The sequence below is a fragment of the Podarcis gaigeae genome, assembly GCF_964106915.1.
Source record: "Podarcis gaigeae genome assembly, chromosome: 1".
Lineage (NCBI taxonomy): Eukaryota > Metazoa > Chordata > Lepidosauria > Squamata > Lacertidae > Podarcis > Podarcis gaigeae.
Window position 1 is genome coordinate 130,298,726 of NC_139678.1, and position 19,493 is coordinate 130,318,218.

Consider the following 19,493-nt stretch of genomic DNA (forward strand, 5'->3'; position numbering starts at 1 on the left):
CCATTGATCCATAAAATGAAAGCAGTAATCAATGTACTGTACTATTAAATAAATAAGACAGTATTGTAGATGATTAAAAAATATATATCTTACCTGCACTGATGATCCATTTCCACAGTCACACAATCAATCAATCAGTAGCCGAACTGGGTTCCACACAGTCACAAAAACAAATTAACCAAAAAAGCCTCAAAAACCAAAACACAAAATAAATAGCAAAAACAAAAGCACAATTAAAAGTGTTGGTGCCTCGGCCCAGAATACCCCCATCGTTCAGCCCAGACTCTGAGGTCCAGCTCTGAGGGCCTTCTGGGAGTTTCCTCACTGCGAGATGTGAGCTTACAGGGTAACAGACAGAGGGCCTTCTCGGTGGTGGCACCCTCCCTGTGGAAAGCCCTCCCATCAGATGTCAAGGAAATAAACAACTACAGTGGTAAAAACAAAAAAAAATTCCTTCCAGTAGCACCTTAAAGACCAACTAAGTTAGTTCTTGGTATGAGCTTTCGTGTGTATCTGAAGAAGTGTGCATGCACACGAAAGCTCATACCAAGAACTAACTTAGTTGGTCTTTAAGGTGCTACTGGAAGGAATTTTTTTTGTTTTGACTATGGCACACCAACACGGCTACCTATCTGTAACTGGAACTACAGTGGTACTTTGGTTTAAGAACAGCTTAGTTTATGAACAACTTGGATTAAGAACGCTGCAAACCCGGAAGTAGGTGTTTTGGTGTGTGAACTTTGCCTTGGAAGCAGAACATGTTCCGCTTCCTGTTGAGTGTGTTCCATTTGTAAATTGAGTCCCCCGCTGCTATGGGAAAACACACCTTGGTTTAAGAACGCTTTCATTTAAGAACGGACTTCAGGAACAGATTAAGTTCGTAAACCAAGGCACCACTGTTTCTGATTTTTAGAAGATATCTGAAGGCAGCTCTGTTTAGGGAAGTTTTTAATGTTTTGTCGTGTTTTTAATATTCTGTTGGGAGCTGCCCAGAGTGGCTGGGGAAACCCAGCCAGATGGGTGGGATATAAATAATATATTCTCACCCCTTGCTTTTTCCTGTAAGACCTATTGCAGTCATTAAGAGTCGTCAACAGGCTCATCACAGCTATCTGCCAATCACCCATTCCCACCACCCTTCTGAGTAATACCCCTCCCCACCTTCTCACTATATAGAAGGGTCTGGAAACTTCTGTTTCAGTGTATCTGAAGAAGTGTGCATGCACATGAAAGCTCATACCAAGAACTAACTTAGTTGGTCTTTAAGGTGCTACTGGAAGGAATTTTTTTTGTTTTGACTATGGCAGACCAACACGGCTACCTATCTGTAACTATTATTATTATTATTATTATTATTATTATTATTATTATTATTATTATTATTATTATCAGATTGGCCCACAGGCCAGAGATCCCCTGCCCTTCTTTAAAAGTATGAACAGTACATGTGGAGTATATGAAAATAATGTCAGAAGGCATTTCAGTCTGGAAGTAATTCCCGGGATGGCTTGGAGGGTGAGACTTGTGGGCTTGAGCATAGGTCATTTAAATTAAAGGTCACACCGTTAAAGAGGATTGAGATGTAGTGAAAATCTTCAAGTGTTACGAGGCTTCATTTCACATTTAGAAATATTTGAGCCTTTCTTTCCATTTTTGCTTTCTGTACCCAGTTCACCATTTTTCATTATGTGGAGTGGCCAGTTGTTTAAATGGAGAGTCAGGTCACACTCGACGTATTTATTTACTTAGCTGATTAATACCCTGCTTTCTGATGGAAGTTCCCAGAACGGATCACAGCATTTATAAAATGCAGTTGATACATTACAAACATACACTTGAAACACAAAGCAAAGCAAAACCAGCCACGGAGGAGGTGGAGGAGGAGCCTGGTGTTGGCTTCGCCTGCCTCTCTCGAAATACCTTCCAACAGAGCCAACTAGTGATGGATGGCTATTGGAATTTCCCACTGGATAGTCAATCACGGCCTGTGCAGCTTTAGATAGGAACCTAAACTAGTTGGCTGAGAAAAGCCTCTCCTCCTTCCCAGCCAGTCACCCAGTCGGGAGACACCACGGGGGCGTGGTCTAGCCGTTCAAATGCGGCCGCGCCAGCTCTCCCCCGCCATTGCCCTGCCAATTTCTGCGAGTCACCCACCACTCCCTTTAGTACGTAGTTTCTCGCTTGACCTTGCTATGGACCCATGGCTGGTCGCCCTGGTTGCCCAGGGGGCCTAGTAGGAGTTTTTTTCCAATTGGCAAATTGGCACTGGCCTCTTGGTTTTTTCCGCCTACCTCGTAGCAATCGTCACAACTTTCTTGGTATCTGGTGGTTAGGCATTGGAATGTGTTGTTGGTGTATGGAAGGGCAAGGTGTGGCCATCGCCTACCCCATCACTTATGGGTATTCCGTTAAAGGAATCCGGCGCTCGTGGATCCTGTCCGATGCCCTGTGTGGCGGGGGGCCATGGCACGACCCCCGGTGACATCAGGGGAGAGCTTATAGTTGTATTTGCATCAACAGGCTCCCCCTTTGTTGTTGTTGTTTAGTCGTTTAGTCGTGTCCGACTCTTCGTGACCCCATGGACCAGAGAACGCCAGGCACTTCTGTCTTCCACTGCCTCCCGCACTTTGGTCAAACTCATGCTGGTAGCTTCGAGAACACCATCCAACCATCTCGTCCTCTATCGTCCCCTTCTCCTTGTGCCCTCCATCTTTCCCAACATCAGGGTCTTTTCCAGGGAGTCTTCTCTTCTCATCAGGTGGCCAAAGTACTGGAGCCTCAGCTTCACGATCTGTCCTTCCAGTGAGCACTCAGGGCTGATTTCCTTAAGAATGGATCGGTTTGATCTTCTTGCAGTCCATGGGACTCTCAAGAGTCTCCTCCAGCACCATAATTCAAAAGCATCCATTCTTTGGCGATCAGCCTTCTTTATGGTCCAGCTCTCACTTCCATACATCACTACTGGGAAAACCATACCTTTAACCATATGGACCTTTGTTGGCAAGGTGATGTCTCTACCAGTAGGCTCCCCCTACTGGTGGTTAACCCCTCGTTAGACTCACCCCTCATCCTGAGTGGGTAGAGTCAAATTGCTCTTGTCCAATGCCTAAGCCAATACCTTCTCACATGCTGTAATCAATAAAGTTGGGGCCTTTTTCTACCCATTAACCTTATATGCCATGTCCATGTGTTTTTTTTATTATTCCCAAGCGGGGGACGGGTCCTCGAATCATAAAACAATCTGATTTGGTCTGACCACCCATATCACTGCTCTAAGGACCACTGGAACATACCAAATTTTGATAACTACTCCCCGGTTGGCCGAAGCATGTTTTGACTTCGTAGATCTGTACGTCACAGGAACATAGCAAGCTGTTGCATACCAAGTCATCGCATTGGTCCACCTAGCAAACTGTTGTTGACACTGGCAACAGTTATTCAGGATCCCAGGCAAAAGACTTTTCCAGCCCTGCAGAGACACAGATCTACACCTCTTTCCTGAGAAATAGACTGTGCTGCAAATACTGGGGTACTTATCTGTTAATGGCTGGGACTATATACTGAAGTAGTTGCATATGACAACCTAGCCCTCAGAGAATCCCAACAGTCATAGAATCATAGAGTTGGAAGAGACCACAAGGGCCATCGAGTCCAACCCCCTGCCAAGCAGGAAACACCATCAGAGCACTCCTGACATATGGTTGTCAAGCCTCTGCTTAAAGACCTCCAAAGAAGGAGACTCCACCACACTCCTTGGCAGCAAATTCCACTGTTGAACAGCTCTTACTGTCAGGAAGTTCTTCCTAATGTTTAGGTGGAATCTTCTTTCTTGTAGTTTGGAACCATTGCTCCGTGTCCGCTTCTCTGGAGCAGCAGAAAACAACCTTTCTCCCTCCTCTATGTGACATCCTTTTATATATTTGAACATGGCTATCATATCACCCCTTAACCTCCTCTTCTACAGGCTAAACATGCCCAGCTCCCTTAGCCGTTCCTCATAAGGCATCGTTTCCAGGCCTTTGACCATTTTGCCGCTCGCCAGCATTTTAAGATCGCCCCGGGACAGCGGAGGACTTCTCCGCTGTCCCGGGGCGATTTAAAAGCCCACGGGAAGGCAGGCAGGGGGGACAAAGACTTTTGCCCCCCGCCAGCCTTCAGAAGAGGTCCTGGACCTCTTCTGAAGGCCGGCGGAGGGCAAAAGTCTTTGCTCCCCACGGCTGCCTTCAAAAGCCGTCTGGGATAGCGGGAAGCGCTTCCCTGCTATCCATGACTGCTTTTAAAATGCTGGCGGTGGGGAGCAAAGCCTTTCGGCCCCCGCCGGCCTTCCTGGACCTCTTCTGAAGGCTGGAGGGGGGGGGAAGGCTTTGCTCCCCACCGCCAGCATTTAAAAGAGGTCCCCGGAGATTTCCCTATGGGCTTTCTTCTTGCGAAGCAAGCCCATAGGGAAATTCGTCTTGCGAAGCAACTCGCAAACGGAAAACCCTTTCGTCTTGCGGGTTTTCCGTCTTGCGAGGCATTTGTCTTGCGGGGCACCACTGTATCTGGTTTTCAACAGCATGATATATATCACCAGCTGATATATCATGATGTCTGAAATAAGGATGGAACTAGGTAGAGCTTCACGGTTTTCCTCACATTGTGGTTTTCCGCACAGCGCGCGCGCGCACACACACACACATATATCATGATTCACAATACAGTGGTACCTCAGGTTACATATGCTTCAGGTTACATACGCTTCAGGCTACAGACTCTGCTAACCCAGAAATCGTGCTTCATGTTAAGAACTTTGTTGAGAACAGAAATCGTGCTCCGGTGGCGCGGTGGCAGCAGGAGGTCCCATTAGCTAAAGTGGTGCTTCAGGTTAAGAACAGTTTCAGGTTAAGAACGGACCCCCGGAACGAATTAATTACTTAACCCGAGGTATCACTGTATGTTGCCAGGTCAAAAATTATGAAACCGGTATCACGAGATGGACTTCATTCTTTATATATATATATTTTTTAAAAAAATTATTTATTTTTTCCTCCTTAAACAATATTTTCGACAATACAATAACAAACTTTCTGCTCTGCCGAGCATATGACTTCCCTTCAGCAGCTTTTCCGCTTTCAAGTCCTGTCTCGCAATTTAGCTCTTTAACTTCCATTGTCCGCATTGTAGGATTTATTTCAATCCTTCTAGGGTCTTCAAATTTTTGGAATTATTATTCAAATATACAATAAATTTACTCCAATCCCTTTGAAATTTTCGATCGCCCTGATCTCAAACCCTGCAGGTCAATCTGGCCAGTTCTGCAAAGTCCATCATGGACTTCAAACCGGTTTGGGACGAGATATCGCCCAGCCCTCGTGAGGACCACCTTGCCCGTGAGCTAGCATATGGGGCACAAAGATATCTCCTTTTCTTTTTCTTTTAAAAACTTTTTTATTCAAAATTAAAACAAAACATATTATCCAGAAACATATCATCCTGCCCCATTTTCCTCCCTCCCCCCACAGAACCCACCCACCCCCACCCCGCGACTTCCCTCAGTTCCAGTCTTTGATTTCTCTAAAAATGCTGTTTTCTGCATGTTACACAGTTGTATAGATCCTCAAATTATTTAGCTGATTATAATCAATAAAAAGTTTGTGAATGTTTATTCAAAACCAGCAAAGGAGCCCAGTTCACTTTGTAAAGGATTCCCATTCATCTTTAAAGTCAGTTATCCTTGTCCCGTAGCTTATATGTCAGTTTTGCCAGTTCTGCATGGTCCATCAATTTTTCTTGCCATGATTCTTTAGTTGGGGTTTCTTCAGTCTCCATCCTTGTGCTATTAGAACTCTCATGGCCGTTGTTGCATACATGACGATGTTTTTCAGCTTTTGGGGCAGATCTTTCCCTACAATCCCTAACAAAAATGCTTCAGGTTTTTTAACAAATGTTAAATGGAACATTTTCTTCAATTCATTGTATATCATTTCCCAAATTCTTAAAATTACATTACAATCCCACCAGATATGATAAAATGTCCCTTCCTTTTCCTTACACTTCCAACATGTTTTTGAACTAGTTTTGTACATTTTCCCTAACTGCACTGGTTGGAGTTATCAAAGAATAAAGAAAGATAACTCCTTTTCTAATCACCTGTTTCAATTATGTTTCAGACTACTTAGGCCCGGAGAAGAACAACAACACGCTGTTTTCAACAAACTCTCCGCTCACCCCAAAGATGGGCAAAGAGAAGAGCTGGCTGTACACACTGGACCCCATTCTGGTCACCATTATAGCCATGAGTTCCCTCGGTGTGCTCCTGGGGGCAATTTGCGCGGGTCTACTCCTGTACTGCACATGTTCCTACGCCGGCCTCTCCTCTCGGAGCTCCACCACATTGGAGAACTACAACTTTGAGCTTTATGACGGCATCAAGCACAAGGTCAAAATGAACCACCAAAAGTGCTGCTCTGAGGCATGACTGATTGCACCAGAATCGCATTTGACATTTCATTCCAGCAAAAGTGGCTGGTGAAGATTACTTTTTATATGGGAGCTGAATGCCATAATCTTACACGAAGCCGGAGCTGGTATACGCAAGTGGGGAGGAGTCACAGACAGCCCTGCCGTTTCACAAAAGGAGGAGGAATCGAGGACGGTGTAAACTTTCTTTTTTCCAGGGGGAAGGATGACCGTCGGAGAGAACTCTACGGCTTATTGTTCTCACGATAAGAACCAGGTTGGGGCGGGCAAAGGAGCTGCCATGCTTATTGTTGTTATGTCTTATTCAAGTGAATCAAATCCAGAAGAGTCCAAACGTTTGGTTAGCATTTAGGAAGTGAGAAACAGAATGTTGAACGTTATTTCCCACTTCTTTTCCCTAGTTGAGAAAACTCCAGAGAGTTTCTCCCCGCTCTCCCCACACCACACCCCCGGTTCCTCTTTCGGTGGCCAGGCTAATCTTTAAAAATTACACACAACCACACATGCGAGCCTATCTCCCCCACCCTACCCCAATTCAGCTTATCGCCATTCAGAAAGGCTCCTTGATTTTAAGGGATTTGTTCTTTCCTGTCGGTAAGACGAGCCCAGCAAGCTGCAGTTTATAGACACACCACCCCGCTCCCCCCCCCCAAAAAAGAAAGTATGTTGTTGCCTTTACCTTTTTCTGATCAGGAATTAGGCTTGCGGGTCAATGGGAGCAGCGGTGCTTTCTTCCCAGATTACAAAGCAAAAGAGAAAGGCAGCCTGAGGTGCGAAATTCGACAGAGGCGCCTCCTCAAGTGAGGCTGAAGAGCCTTAAAAGTGATTTGCGAATAAGAGCCATTTATTAAATCCAGATCATGGATTGAAACAGCAGAGGCCTTCATCATAAGGGCTGTCTTTTACTTTTCTTTCTGTCCTCCCCCCCCCCACCACCTGCACTTCCCTTTATAATCCCATTCCTTTTATTATAAGAAAATCGCAGCAAACAAAAGACACAATTATAAGATGCCCGGGAACTCAGGAGATGGCTTTTTATATGCTTTGAGAGGAGGACAGGCTGCTATATATATTTTTGTTAATGCTGTGACCACTCTCGTGGGGGAGGGGGAGGAGTGGAGTTTAAGGGAGGGGGAAGGAACAGAGCGATCCAGAGCCCCGATCCAGAGCCCCGATGGAGAGTGGTTGCAGATACCTCCTTCCTCTTAACAGGCATCATTTAAGTTTCTTCGTTTGCTAGGACTAAGGGCTTCATCCTGCAAAGACGTCTGGCCACTTGTCAGCGATAAAGGGAGTTGTAGTCCAACAACATCCCAACAGCAACAGATCCCCCCACCTCTGAGTGGCGCTGTTTTGAGCACATGCACAGCTGGCACGGCCCTGGTGCTTTATGCCCAGCCGAGGCATCACTTCTTTGCAGAGTTAGGCCTTTGGGTGGGAAGCAACCATTACGATCCTTTGCAGGGTATTGAGTCTTGTCTGATATTCCAGTGCGGTTGTCGGGGAAACAGAAAAAAAGGTCTGGACCAGTCTGCTGCCACCTTCCTATCCCTTCAGAACAGTGCAACTTGCTCCCTAGTGATTTGCAAGGCAAATTGTTTGTTTTCGAAGGGTTTTGTGTTCGTACGTGTGTGTATCTTTTTTTTAATCAAGTGCCTTAGAAAAATACTTTTCCCTTTACTTAGAGGTGTGTGCTGTATCAAAATACAAGGGAGGCGTTCGCCCTTTCCCCTGTTCCTCTTCCTTTGCATCCTCACGATCATCATCTTCATCATCATCATCGTGGTCCTTGGATCTCTACTGGGTAGAGTTTTGTCCTTTTAATTGGTCCAATATATTTCTAATGCTGTCATGCCTGAGGTGTGTCGCAGACCAGTAAAAGAGAAGTTTACAAATGCTAAGTTTTGATCTCCAATGCCTTTTGTTTCAGCTCTTGTTTCAGCCATCTTCAAGTGACTGTTTTAGGAGAAATCCAAGTGGCTGCTATGTAGGAACGATCTCCAGACTTGGTGGGGATCTGCAGCAGAAATTTCAGAAATCTGCTGTGGGTTGACACCCAACAGTAAACACGCATGCCGGGATAACGTTGCTGGGATGCTGACGCAATAGCATGTTTTGTGACGTTGTGCCAGCACAGCTGTTGAGATGCAGTCCCCTAGGCACATAATGTCAGCAAGCTTTGGGGCCCAGTTCCCATGTTTCACTTCTTTGGTGTGCACCCTGTCATGTGCACGTCAGATAGTGAACAGGATTTGCTTGCTGCGTAACATGCGGAATGGTTCTCAGAGCAGCTTTGGCATGTACACTTATCTTGCAGAATGAACAGAGCTTTTGGCACGTGCGATGCTTCTTTACTTCAGTATGCAAGTGGATGAGCAAAGCACTTACCGTATTTTTCGCTCTATAAGACGCACCTAGTTTTTGGAGGAGGAAAACAAGAAAAAAAAATATTCTGAATCCCAGAAGCCAGAACAGCAAGAGGGATTGCTGCGCAGTGAAAACAGCAATCCCTCTTTCTGTTCTGGCTTCTGGGATAGCTGCGCAGCCTGCATTCGCTCCATAACACACACACACACACACACACACACATTTCCCCTTACTTTTTAGGAGGGAAAAAGTGAGTCTTATATAGCAAAAAATACGGTATTTTCTGGGACGTGCCAATGCCACAATCCAGAACCGAGTTTTTTTCCTTGAACTCAAATGTTCCCAGTGCATTTAATTCTGTGGCAGACCCTGGGCCTTAAAACTGTGCTTTTTCATACCGTGCCCTAGGGAACCGCCGGGATTCCCTGGAAACTTTGCAGGAGTTATTTTTATACATCAGTAACACCCGAAAAACAACTTGGTCTACTGCTGCAAATCTTTCCTAAACTGCACCACAACATTGGGAAGCCTTGGGTTTTGTCCTAGAGCACATGCACGCAGTTCAAGCAAGGTAACCAACCCAAAGCCAGCATCTCTTGCGAACTGTGTGCGTGCTTTAAAAAACAGGCCTCGAGATTCAGTGCAGGAGTTCTTTGGCTGATGCTCACGGGGCATCTATCTCGGCAGAAGCTGATGTGGAATTTTCCCTGGTGGTAGAAAGTTTGAAAAACACTGCCTTTCCAGCAGTTTGGATGCAGCACCATAAAAAAGTCCATTTTCATAGAGGATTCCTGTGTCTTTCCGGCATATTCCACATACAAACTTCCCTCCCCTTCCCCCCTAATTTCAAGAGAAACGCAGAGAGTAATGTACAGGGTCATTTTGCAGACCAGATTGCTGCTACTGTCATTAAAGAAAGGGGCCTGAGCCGGCCAAAGGTAGCAGCTTTATTTCGGTCCCATTGATTTCAATGGGGGAGATAAGCACGTGCTAAACTCTGGCAGGATTGCGCCCCTCAATTTTTATTTCTCTTATATTTGTATGAAGGAGGACAGGCTGTATCTGTGAAGGTCACCTGACAGGAGTTAATAGATATATTAAAAGGTAGAGTCGCTGTCTATAGTAGACATGCAGAGAGTGAGAGTTCGTGTATACATATATTTCAATGCATATGTGTTTGCGCGTGCTTGTGATTTCTCTGTATGCGTTATGTATGTGCGTGGTCACGTGGGACTACTTGTACCTTTAAATCGGCAGCCAGAGGATGTTACTGACCTTGGCATGAATGCAGCGGGGAGTTTGGGCGCAAACTGTGTAGAAACGAAACCAGCTCCCTCTTGGAGGGTCCCGTACTTTGGTATTCCATGTTGGTTGCTACAGGGGCTTGGCTGTGTGCACTCAGTGAGCAGAATCAGGCCAAAATGCTGCATAGCTGATACCTCACTTACCTCTCTGCTGGGTGCTTTAGTGTTCTAATGCAGAAAACTTCACTGATTGTATTTTTAACAGGGCAAGGAAGGAAAAACGGTGCATACATTCATGTCAAATACATCTTCACCTGCAAAAAAAAAAAAAGGAAAAGTGTTATATTTGCTGATCCACGTTCTTTGGCAATTCTCCCCCTTTCCAAAGTGCACAGAGGAGAAAAAGAAGAAGGAGTCCAATCCTGCGTTACCAATGCCTTCGTTGAAATAGGTGTTACTCCCCACCCCCTCGAAGGCCTCTTTCTTGTGGCTGACAGGAGGGAAGGCTTTAGTGAAGCCGATCCTTGCTTTTGCAGGGAGGTGTTGACAAGGGAGCATGGGGATGAAAAAACGAAAAAAGAAAACCAACCCCCTTGGAAAAAAAGAGGTATGCAGGGAAAACAGAATTTCTCACATTTTACCAGCTCAAGGTAGTTTGACCATTTACTGGCTGAGCCAGGTCATGTGGACTTTAAAGCTTTTACTGTGATTCTTAGTGTTTAAGGAAAGACAAACTCAAACTGTGTTTCTATTATTTGTATAAAAGCCTTTTAAAAGTACTATTTAATAAACATTACAGTAGAGATCTCTCTATCTCTCTCTCTCGTGTGTGTGTGTGTGTGTGTGTTCGGTTCATTTCTTTTGCAGCTGGGGAGGCCTTTCAGTCTCTGTGCTTGCCACCTGGGTCCAGCAAGGGAGATCTGCATGCTAGAGTTGACTTCCATGTCTGCCATTGATGTGGATGGACCAGTTGAGCACACAGCTGTTCAACAGCCAGGTGTGTCTTTCGTTTGGCTGCTCAGAAAAATCACAGGAAGGCTGTTCCATGCATGCAACCACCCACCCATTTTCTTAGAGGACCAGCACCCTCCAGGTTAGGCATTCTGCCCAAGAATGTCTTTCAGAGGTTCACGCAGATACACAGAGAGTGAAAACTCCACACATACCGTGTTTTTCGCTCCATAAGACGTACCAGACCACAAGACGCACCTAGTTTTTGGAGGAGGAAAACAAGAAAAAAAATATTCTGAATCTCAGAAGCCAGAACAGCAAGAGGGATCGCTGCGCAGTGAAAGCAGCCTGCATTCGCTCCATAAGACGCACACACAGTTCCCCTTACTTTTTAGGAGGGAAAAAGTGAGTCTTATAGAGCAAAAAAATACGGTGATTCACACCCCTGGCTTTAATTAAACCACACACACAAAATGGTCACACTGGACCCAACAGTAGACCTGAAGGAGCGTCTCCACCCCCATTGTTCTGCCCGGACACTGAGGTCCAGCTCTGAGGGCCTTCTGGCGGTTCCCTCACTGCGAGAAGCAAAGCTACAGGGAACCAGGCAGAGGGCCTTCTTGGTAGTGGCACCCGCCCTGTGGAACGCCCTCCCACCAGATGTCAAAGCGATAAACATCTACCTGACATTCAGAAGACATCTGAAGGCAGCCCTGTTCAGGGAAGTTTTTAATATGTGACATTTTAGTGTATCTTTCATCTTTGTTGGAAGCCGCCCAGAGTGGCTGGGGAAACCAATAATAATAATATTATTATTATGATGGTGTTTACTAGAATGCCATACTCTTCCAAATTATTTGCAGTAAGGAAGTCAAAACTGGGCTCTTCCCTTTAATCTCACTGCATTTTAAAAAACGAAATTCCACAATGCTGCGTATGGGTGTGAGTTGCGAGCATTGAAATAAGGCTCAGAAGCGAACTTGTAATCCTCACATTTACTCCCCGCACCACGATGTCCTTGCAGCAAAATATTTGACATTTCTAATGTATTAATAATGCCTGCTGGCACCCAGCTATCTGCTATTTACAGAGAATATTTCCCTCTTATCTTTCTTTTCTCTACAAATGTTTACACAGGCCGGTGGGAAATGGTGCCAGATTTAGGCATGGCAGAGGTTTCAAACTGGAAGAGGTACAGGCATCAGCGGCTGGGAAGCAACGTGAGCCATCTGGATCCTGGGGCCATTCTAGCTCCTGTTGTATTTAGATGTGACACTTGGCTTTCCATCCTTGTTTCTTCCGTTCAGGCATATCACTTGCTGGAACCGGATCAAACCTTGCAGAATGTTTGTATCTCTGCGGAAGAAGGTTCATCTGATCTCTGCAGGAATGTGTGTTTGACCGGGCGTTTGAATTCGGTATACCTTCGTGTGGGACTGAGTTCTCATTCCCCCGATGCCTGGGTGCTGGAGGGTTGACCAGAGCTATGCAGCCTGTTTCTGTTGCCAAATCTTAGTCCTGAAGCATCCACTCTTTAATCTGAGCAAAGACTCAGGCTCTGTTCCCATTCCTGATACCATGGTTTAGCACCGAGATACAGGGAGTCAAATGTTCTCTTGTGCAGGCCACTTGCTTTGTATTTTGGGGGGGCAGAAAAACTTCTATAAGACATGGTACTGGGGGACTACATACAGTGTGTTGACTGAGAAGGTGACTAGCAATCATGTTTGTGGCTAAGTGATGTCACTTGTCTTATTTACAAGGCTCTGTGGGTTAAATCAGACTTGCTGATCAGAAGGTCGGCAGACCGAATCCCCGCATTGGGGTGAGCTCCCGTTGCTTGGTCCCTGCTCCTGCCAACCTAGTAGTTCGAAAGCACGGCAAAGTGCAAGTAGATAAATAGGTACCACTCCAGTGGGAAGGTAAACGGCGTTTCCATGCGCTATTCTGGTTCGCCAGAAGCGGCTTAGTCATGCTGGCCACATGACCCGGAAGCTGTACGCCGGCTAAAGGTAAAGGTAAAGGTACCCCTGCCCGTACGGGCCAGTCTTGACAGACTCTGGGGTTGTGCGCCCATCTCACTCAAGAGGCCAGGGGCCAGCGCTGTCCGGAGACACTTCCGGGTCACGTGGCCAGCGTGACATCGCTGCTCTGGCGAGCCAGAGCCGCACACAGAAACGCCGTTTACCTTCCTGCTGGTAAGCGGTCCCTATTTATCTACTTGCACCCGGAGGTGCTTTCGAACTGCTAAGTTGGCAGGCGCTGGGACCGAGCAGCGGGAGCGCACCCCGCCGCAGGGATTCGAACTGCCGACCTTTCGATCGGCAAGTCCTAGGCACTGAGGCTTTAACGCACAGCGCCACCTGCGTCCGGTTACCTTGGCCAATAAAGCGAGATGAGTGCTGCAACCCCAGAGTCGGTCACGACTAGACCTTTACCTTTTTTTGCCTTTGAGCATCTAAGACTACAGAATGACACCACAAAGTCACCACAATCATCTCGCCCACATCCAGAAAAAGCTTCCCAGTTGGAGCACAAATGCTTTCCAGGCAGATTCTCCACCCAGCAATTCTCTTTTTAGAAGTTACCGTATTGGGGGGGACTCCAAATTAAGAAAACAGGGATAATTGCCCATAGTTGTGGAGCTTTTTGGGGGGGTGATCCAGAGTTGCTGAGCTTTCTTTGGGGGGGGATTGCCAAAAATCGCTCACCCAACTGATGCTGCCACTTGCACACGTCGCAAAAGCCACCTATCGTCTATCCTCTTGCCTGCATAATCCACAAATCACCTGCCCAATTGCCACAGCGACAGCCAATCAACACCAGCCCTTGCCTCAGCCACCAATAGCATGCCCAATAGCCGCTGACAATCTCTGGCTGGCAGCAGCAACCAATCCCAAGTCCCTACTATGAATTATCTGTGTAGAAGATGACCCACAATTTTAAACATAACTTTCTAATAAAAAACTCCCTCATCTTATACATGGAAAAATACGGTAAGTGCTCACACAGGCTCACTTAAGCCCACTGGTCTCAACGGCCTTCAGACTGCAATCCTTATCTCTATTTAACTATTAACTGGGGGGAAATCCCGATCGAATTCCGTATAACTTGCTTCTGAGCAACCATGGAGAAGATAAGCTCAAACTGTAAGGGTGGCTAACTGCTGGACTGGAGCCCAAAATGCAGGAGCCTTGAATGTACAATCTCTGAGGTTGTGATGCTGAATGGGGTCATCTTGACCCAGCTTGAAAGCAACCTTTTGGAATGCTCTCCTTAAGCTCGGGGTCAAATATTTCCCGGTTTTGCTTTGGCTCATCGTTTGCTCACTGCTAATTAAGCACCCACTGCATAGAGGTCTTGCTGGTGAGTAGTTTTGAGCCCACCAGATGCAGTGATTTGATTAGATCAGCGGTGAACACAGCCTTAAAATTCAGTGAAGAAAAGCATGTCCCCTTTCAGCATCAAAATACTGTTTTAGCTCCCGTTGCTTTCGCCGGGATGCAAAGTCAAACAGATCGGACTTAATGGGTAGAGAATTGACTTGTACCATCAGGGAGCAAGTCTCAAGCAAAACAAAACCCCAACACCTTGTTAACTAGCTGCATACAAAAAGAACAGGAATCGGAGACTTATTAGACAAGGCACAACTGATGAGAACAAAACTAAGAGATTCTTCCTGCTCTGACTGTCTAACAAAGCATGCAAACAAAATTGGCATGTGTTTTATTCCCATATGGTATTAAAAGTACCATGCAGAATGCAAGAATTCAACTGATACTGCACACATATGTATGCACACAAATACCCCTAAGTGGGAACTGAACTCTGGTCTCCTGCATCCCAGCACAGCTCTAGCAATCCTGGTGAAACATGACTGGCCCAGGAAATTTAGACATTTTGCTACGTAAGGTGGGAAAGCAAAGTGCAGTGGCCTCACTCAGCCCAGTCGAGGTGCCTTAAGATCCCAGCTCTTCTCCTGAGGAGCTAAAATACAGCGGTATTAAATTAAACAACTAGCAAGTCCCACCATTTCATGACCCTCCAAATCTGCTGCCTGAGGCGGCCATCTCGCACTGCCTAACGGTAAAGGTAAAGGACCCCTGTACGGTTAAGTCCAGTCAAAGGCGACTGTGGGGTTGCGGCGCTCATCTCGCTTTCAGGCCGAGGGAGCCGGCGTTTGTCCACAGACAGCTTTCCGGATCATGTGGCCAGCAGGACTAAACTGCTTCTGGCACAACGGGAGACCGTGACGGAAATCAGAGCGCATGGAAATGCTTTTTACCTTCCCGATGCAGCGGTACCTATTTATCTACTTGCACTGGTGTGCTTTCGAACTGCTAGGTTGGCAGGAGCTGGGACAGAGCAATGGGAGCTCACTGTGTCATGAGGATTCGAACCGCCGACCTTCTGATCAGCAAGCCCAAGAGGCTCAGTGGTTTAGACCACAGCGCCACCCGCGTATGGCCGGCCCTCTTACCAAAACATATCACTTGGAACAAAGGCATAGTTCACATGTATAGGTACATCGCTTCAGCTCTCTGCAGTCGGCTGGCAGCAAAATGTGTGGAAAGCACTGGATATGAAAATCTGGCAGGCATTCAGAACTGGAGATAGTGGAGGGGGGAGCAGCATCACAGCTGGAGGCTTCACCTCCTACTGATGTGCTCATTTGAACATCTGAAGAGAACCCTGTGCATACTGATGTATTTTCAGAGGCAGGAGGTCTACCCACCCACATCCGTTCTGAACACTGGAAACACGGAAGGGATAACTCAGTCACTAGAGCCTAAGACTCTTAATCTCAGGGGCATGGTTTCTTGCCCCACCTTGGGAGGTTCCTGCACATAGCTGTCAAGCGTCCCTTATTTGGCGGGACAGTCCCTTATCCCAGCGCCATGTCCCGCTGCTGTCCCTTATTGATGATGCCCCTTAAATTTCCAGGGTTTCAAAGGAAACAGCTCCTCTCCCTCCCTCCCTGCCGGCCAGGGAGGAGGGAGGCTCCAACTGTGTTGCTTGGCTGCGGTGCTCACCCAATAAGGAGTCTAAGAACGACTGGGGGGTGGAGCTTGCATGCCTTGTGCCGATCAAATTGGCCGCGTTGCCTGTGGACTCGCCTTTGCTCAGCGCTTCCCAGCAGAGAGGTGACGGTGGTTTTCCTTGCTGCATCCCCTTTGCCGGGTTGCTGCGCTGTGGGAACCACCGCTTGAGGCTTCGTTTGGCTGCTGGTTGACTAAAATCCCTTATTTTGGCTGCTGATCCCTTATTTTCGAGGCTGCTGGTTCCTTATTTTCAAATTGGTAAGTTGACAGCTGTGTTCCTGCATCGCAGCAGGTTGGGCCAGGTGACCCCCTTGGTCCCTTCCAACTCCACACCTCTATGAAAATGTTCAATCTATCTGGTGTGCAAAGCACTCACATGTGCAAATCATCACGGAACAGTGTGCTCGTCAGGTGTGAACCAGCTTCAAGCGTGATCTTCTCCACGCCTCATTCTCATTTTAAGCTAGGGTTTTTTCCATTCTCTTTCGACAAGATCTGTTTCCATATGTTGCATCCCATGGCACTGCAAACGTAGGGGAATGATCTCTATATTGCGGCCTGTTGCACCCATTTATTGTATGGGTGCAACCAGTGCTTTTTTTCTGGGGGGACGCATACCCCTAAACATTTTGTGAATCTAACGGGAGAAGAAACTAAAAATTTTAGTTTCTTCTCTAGCACAGTGAATCGTCAGTTCTGTTGCTACCCCCGAAGGTGGCCTCATTTCCAGTCACAGTGTTTCCTGACAAAAAAAATTCCTTCCAGTAGCACCTTAAAGACCAACTAAGTTAGTTCTTGGTATGAGTGTTTCCTGAGTCTCAGACAGAAGCGAGCGTTTAATGTGTGAAGTAGGAGTTGGAATCTAGCGCAGTCATTGGCCCATTTTGTTGTTACCACTTCCGGTGGCGACTTCCTTTCCCTTCCCGGTATTTCCTGAGTCTCAGATGGAAGCGAGCGTTTAATGTGTGAAGGAATGTGGATGTGTGCTATTTCCCCCAATTTGAACTATAAGATGGTGGTTTTCTTGAGTCAAAATGAGAGTACCCCAATCATTTGGGGGGGGGGGACCGCAGGGTGCAAACCAGGAATTAAGAGACAACCCAAGTTGTGCTTTTTAGAATAGACACACACACACACACCCGCATGCCCATAATGATGATAAAGCATGGTCTATCCCAGCCCTGTCCATATCAAATCTTCCTTCCTATCCTCAACATGGCTGCTGAGCCTGGGTAGGCCTGGAACAGAGTTTGCGATTTCAGCCAAGCTGCTAATGTCAAGCGCTTCATTTCGTGGATGGCAAATATTAGTTTTCCCCTTGCATTAGCATTTCCCTAGATTATTGCTCAAAGGATCGATTGCCCCGGGGGGCAAGTTCAGGTAGAGCCGGCCAACTACAGGCAGATGGAGAGATCAAGAGTTATCCCTTAAAAGGGCTCCCTTCCCTTTTCTGCTTCTTCAAATATCACTTGTGTGTACAGAGGCTGATCAGCCTGCTCTGGTGTCAAAATCAAACACATGTCCTGCATCGAAGGCAGCCAACCTTTGTTCTGTCAGATTCTGCACAACCAGCTGGTGCCAGCCTCACGGTTCCTGGTACTTTTTGCTCTCTCCATCAAATTCCTGCCTCTGCCCTGCAGGTAGTGGAAACCTGGTTTTTAAAAAAGATATAAATAGTCACGCCTGTTCTAGCTATAATATTATCTGTGCCGCAGAAGAACCTGCCTTTTTGCCCCAATATAATCTGGGCTTGCATTGCAACTCGAACATAGGCACTCCCCCCTGCCCTGCCTCCCACCCTACAGTGTGTGCTTGCATTCACACAAGACCAAATGTCTTCGTTTCCCAAGGAATTAAGTGCCTGTTTTAGGAAAACAGTGTCGTGCAGATTGTAGTGGGGATGGACAAATCTGGCCATGCTGGTTTCTCGCTTTTCCAAATTCAGTGCACCACACCTCCACATAACTTGATAATATATGTACATGTTTGTGTGCATATGTGCGTAAACACACACTTATAGCACAGTCCTATGCACGTACACCCCAAAATAAGTCCCACTGATAGTTCAATTTAGGACTGCAGCTTGATGATACACAAGATTGTAAACACCGGCTGCATCGTTCTGCCCGGACACTGAGGTCCAGCGCCCAGGGCCTTCTGGCGGTTCCCTCACTACAAGAAGCCAAGTTACAGGGAACCAGGCATAGGGCCTTCTCGGTAGTGGCACCCGCCCTGTGGAACGCCCTCCCACCAGATGTCAAAGAGAACAACAACTACCAGACTTTTAGAAGACATCTAAAGGCAGCCCTGTTCAGGGAAGCTTTTAATATTTAATAGGTTATTGCATTTTAGTGTTTTGTTGGAAGCCACCCAGAGTGGCTGGGGGCACCCAGCCAGATGGGCAGGGTATAAATATTATTATTATTATTATTATTATTATTATTATTATTATTATTATTCTGCTTTGTACGATGCTGCTTAAAAAAAACCTCCCAAAAGAAAAACAACAGCCCAGTGAAGCCTTAAATATACACCCTCATGTTGCCTTCTCCTGCCTCTTGTGAGATCCTATCTCTTTAGGAATAAAGCAATCTGTAGTGCTTTCTCGGAGTCTCCTAAAATATGCAGCGTGACATAAAAGCCATCCATCTCGGCCACCATGTTGCCTGCTTCCCAATTTTTATCATTTCTCAGAGACGTGAGAAGAAAGCGCCATGAAGTCTGGGCTGGATTCAGTGGCTCGGATCCACAGCCTCGTTTGCACCATCGCCCTGTCCTTTCCTCCATGCCTGCCCCCCCCCCCCCGCCTTTCTTCATCAGCAGGGAAGAAATCCTGAACCAGTTACTTGCGGTTATTTTAATCATCTTACTTGCTTGGCTTATGACAAGACGCACGTAAACAAGAGATTTCTGCCTCCCCATCTTCTCCCTCCCTCCTGCCTCTCGCTCGCTGTGCTCCACCACCCCTCGACTCCAGCTCCAGCTTTAATCACATCTATTTTGTGCAAATTACAACGTGGGTTTCTGAAGATTGCCGTGACAGGCGGATGTGGCAGAGAGGAAGATTCACGTTAACTTGGGGACATCTGGGAAAGCGAGAGCCAGGGGTGTCCAGAGGAAGAAGAGTCGCCACAGAAAGTGGGGCAGTGCTGTTTCTGCACCCGGCCCATACTCCTCCTCTGGCGATGTGTGTGGCAAAGAGAGAGGTTCCTTAAGCAAGGAGGGCCAGCTGGCAGTTTAGATGAATATGACAGTCAAAATGCGACCCTGGCAGCTCTCCCCCTCACCTAGGCCCGGGGAACTGATGCGCTGATTGATACCTGCGGGGAAGGCTGTCATCAGGCCGGCCACAGAAAAGAGAGATAAGTGACTCAATCAATGTCAGGCCTGTCCTCCTGCAAGAGCCTGTAAATCACTTTGGCTCCAGATT

General features: G+C 46.8%; 1 protein-coding gene across 1 annotated transcript in view; it reads left to right on the forward strand.

The window, feature by feature from the left end:
- Window positions 1–10,873, forward strand: part of NRP2 (neuropilin 2) — a 249,414-nt gene extending 238,541 nt beyond the window's left edge. Inside the window, exon 17 of the mRNA XM_083706659.1 lies at window positions 6,150–10,873. Within this exon, the coding sequence (XP_083562785.1) occupies window positions 6,150–6,457 (308 nt within the window). The 3' untranslated portion in view covers window positions 6,458–10,873. The remainder of the gene's footprint in view (window positions 1–6,149) is intronic.
- The last annotated feature ends 8,620 nt before the right edge of the window (window positions 10,874–19,493 follow it).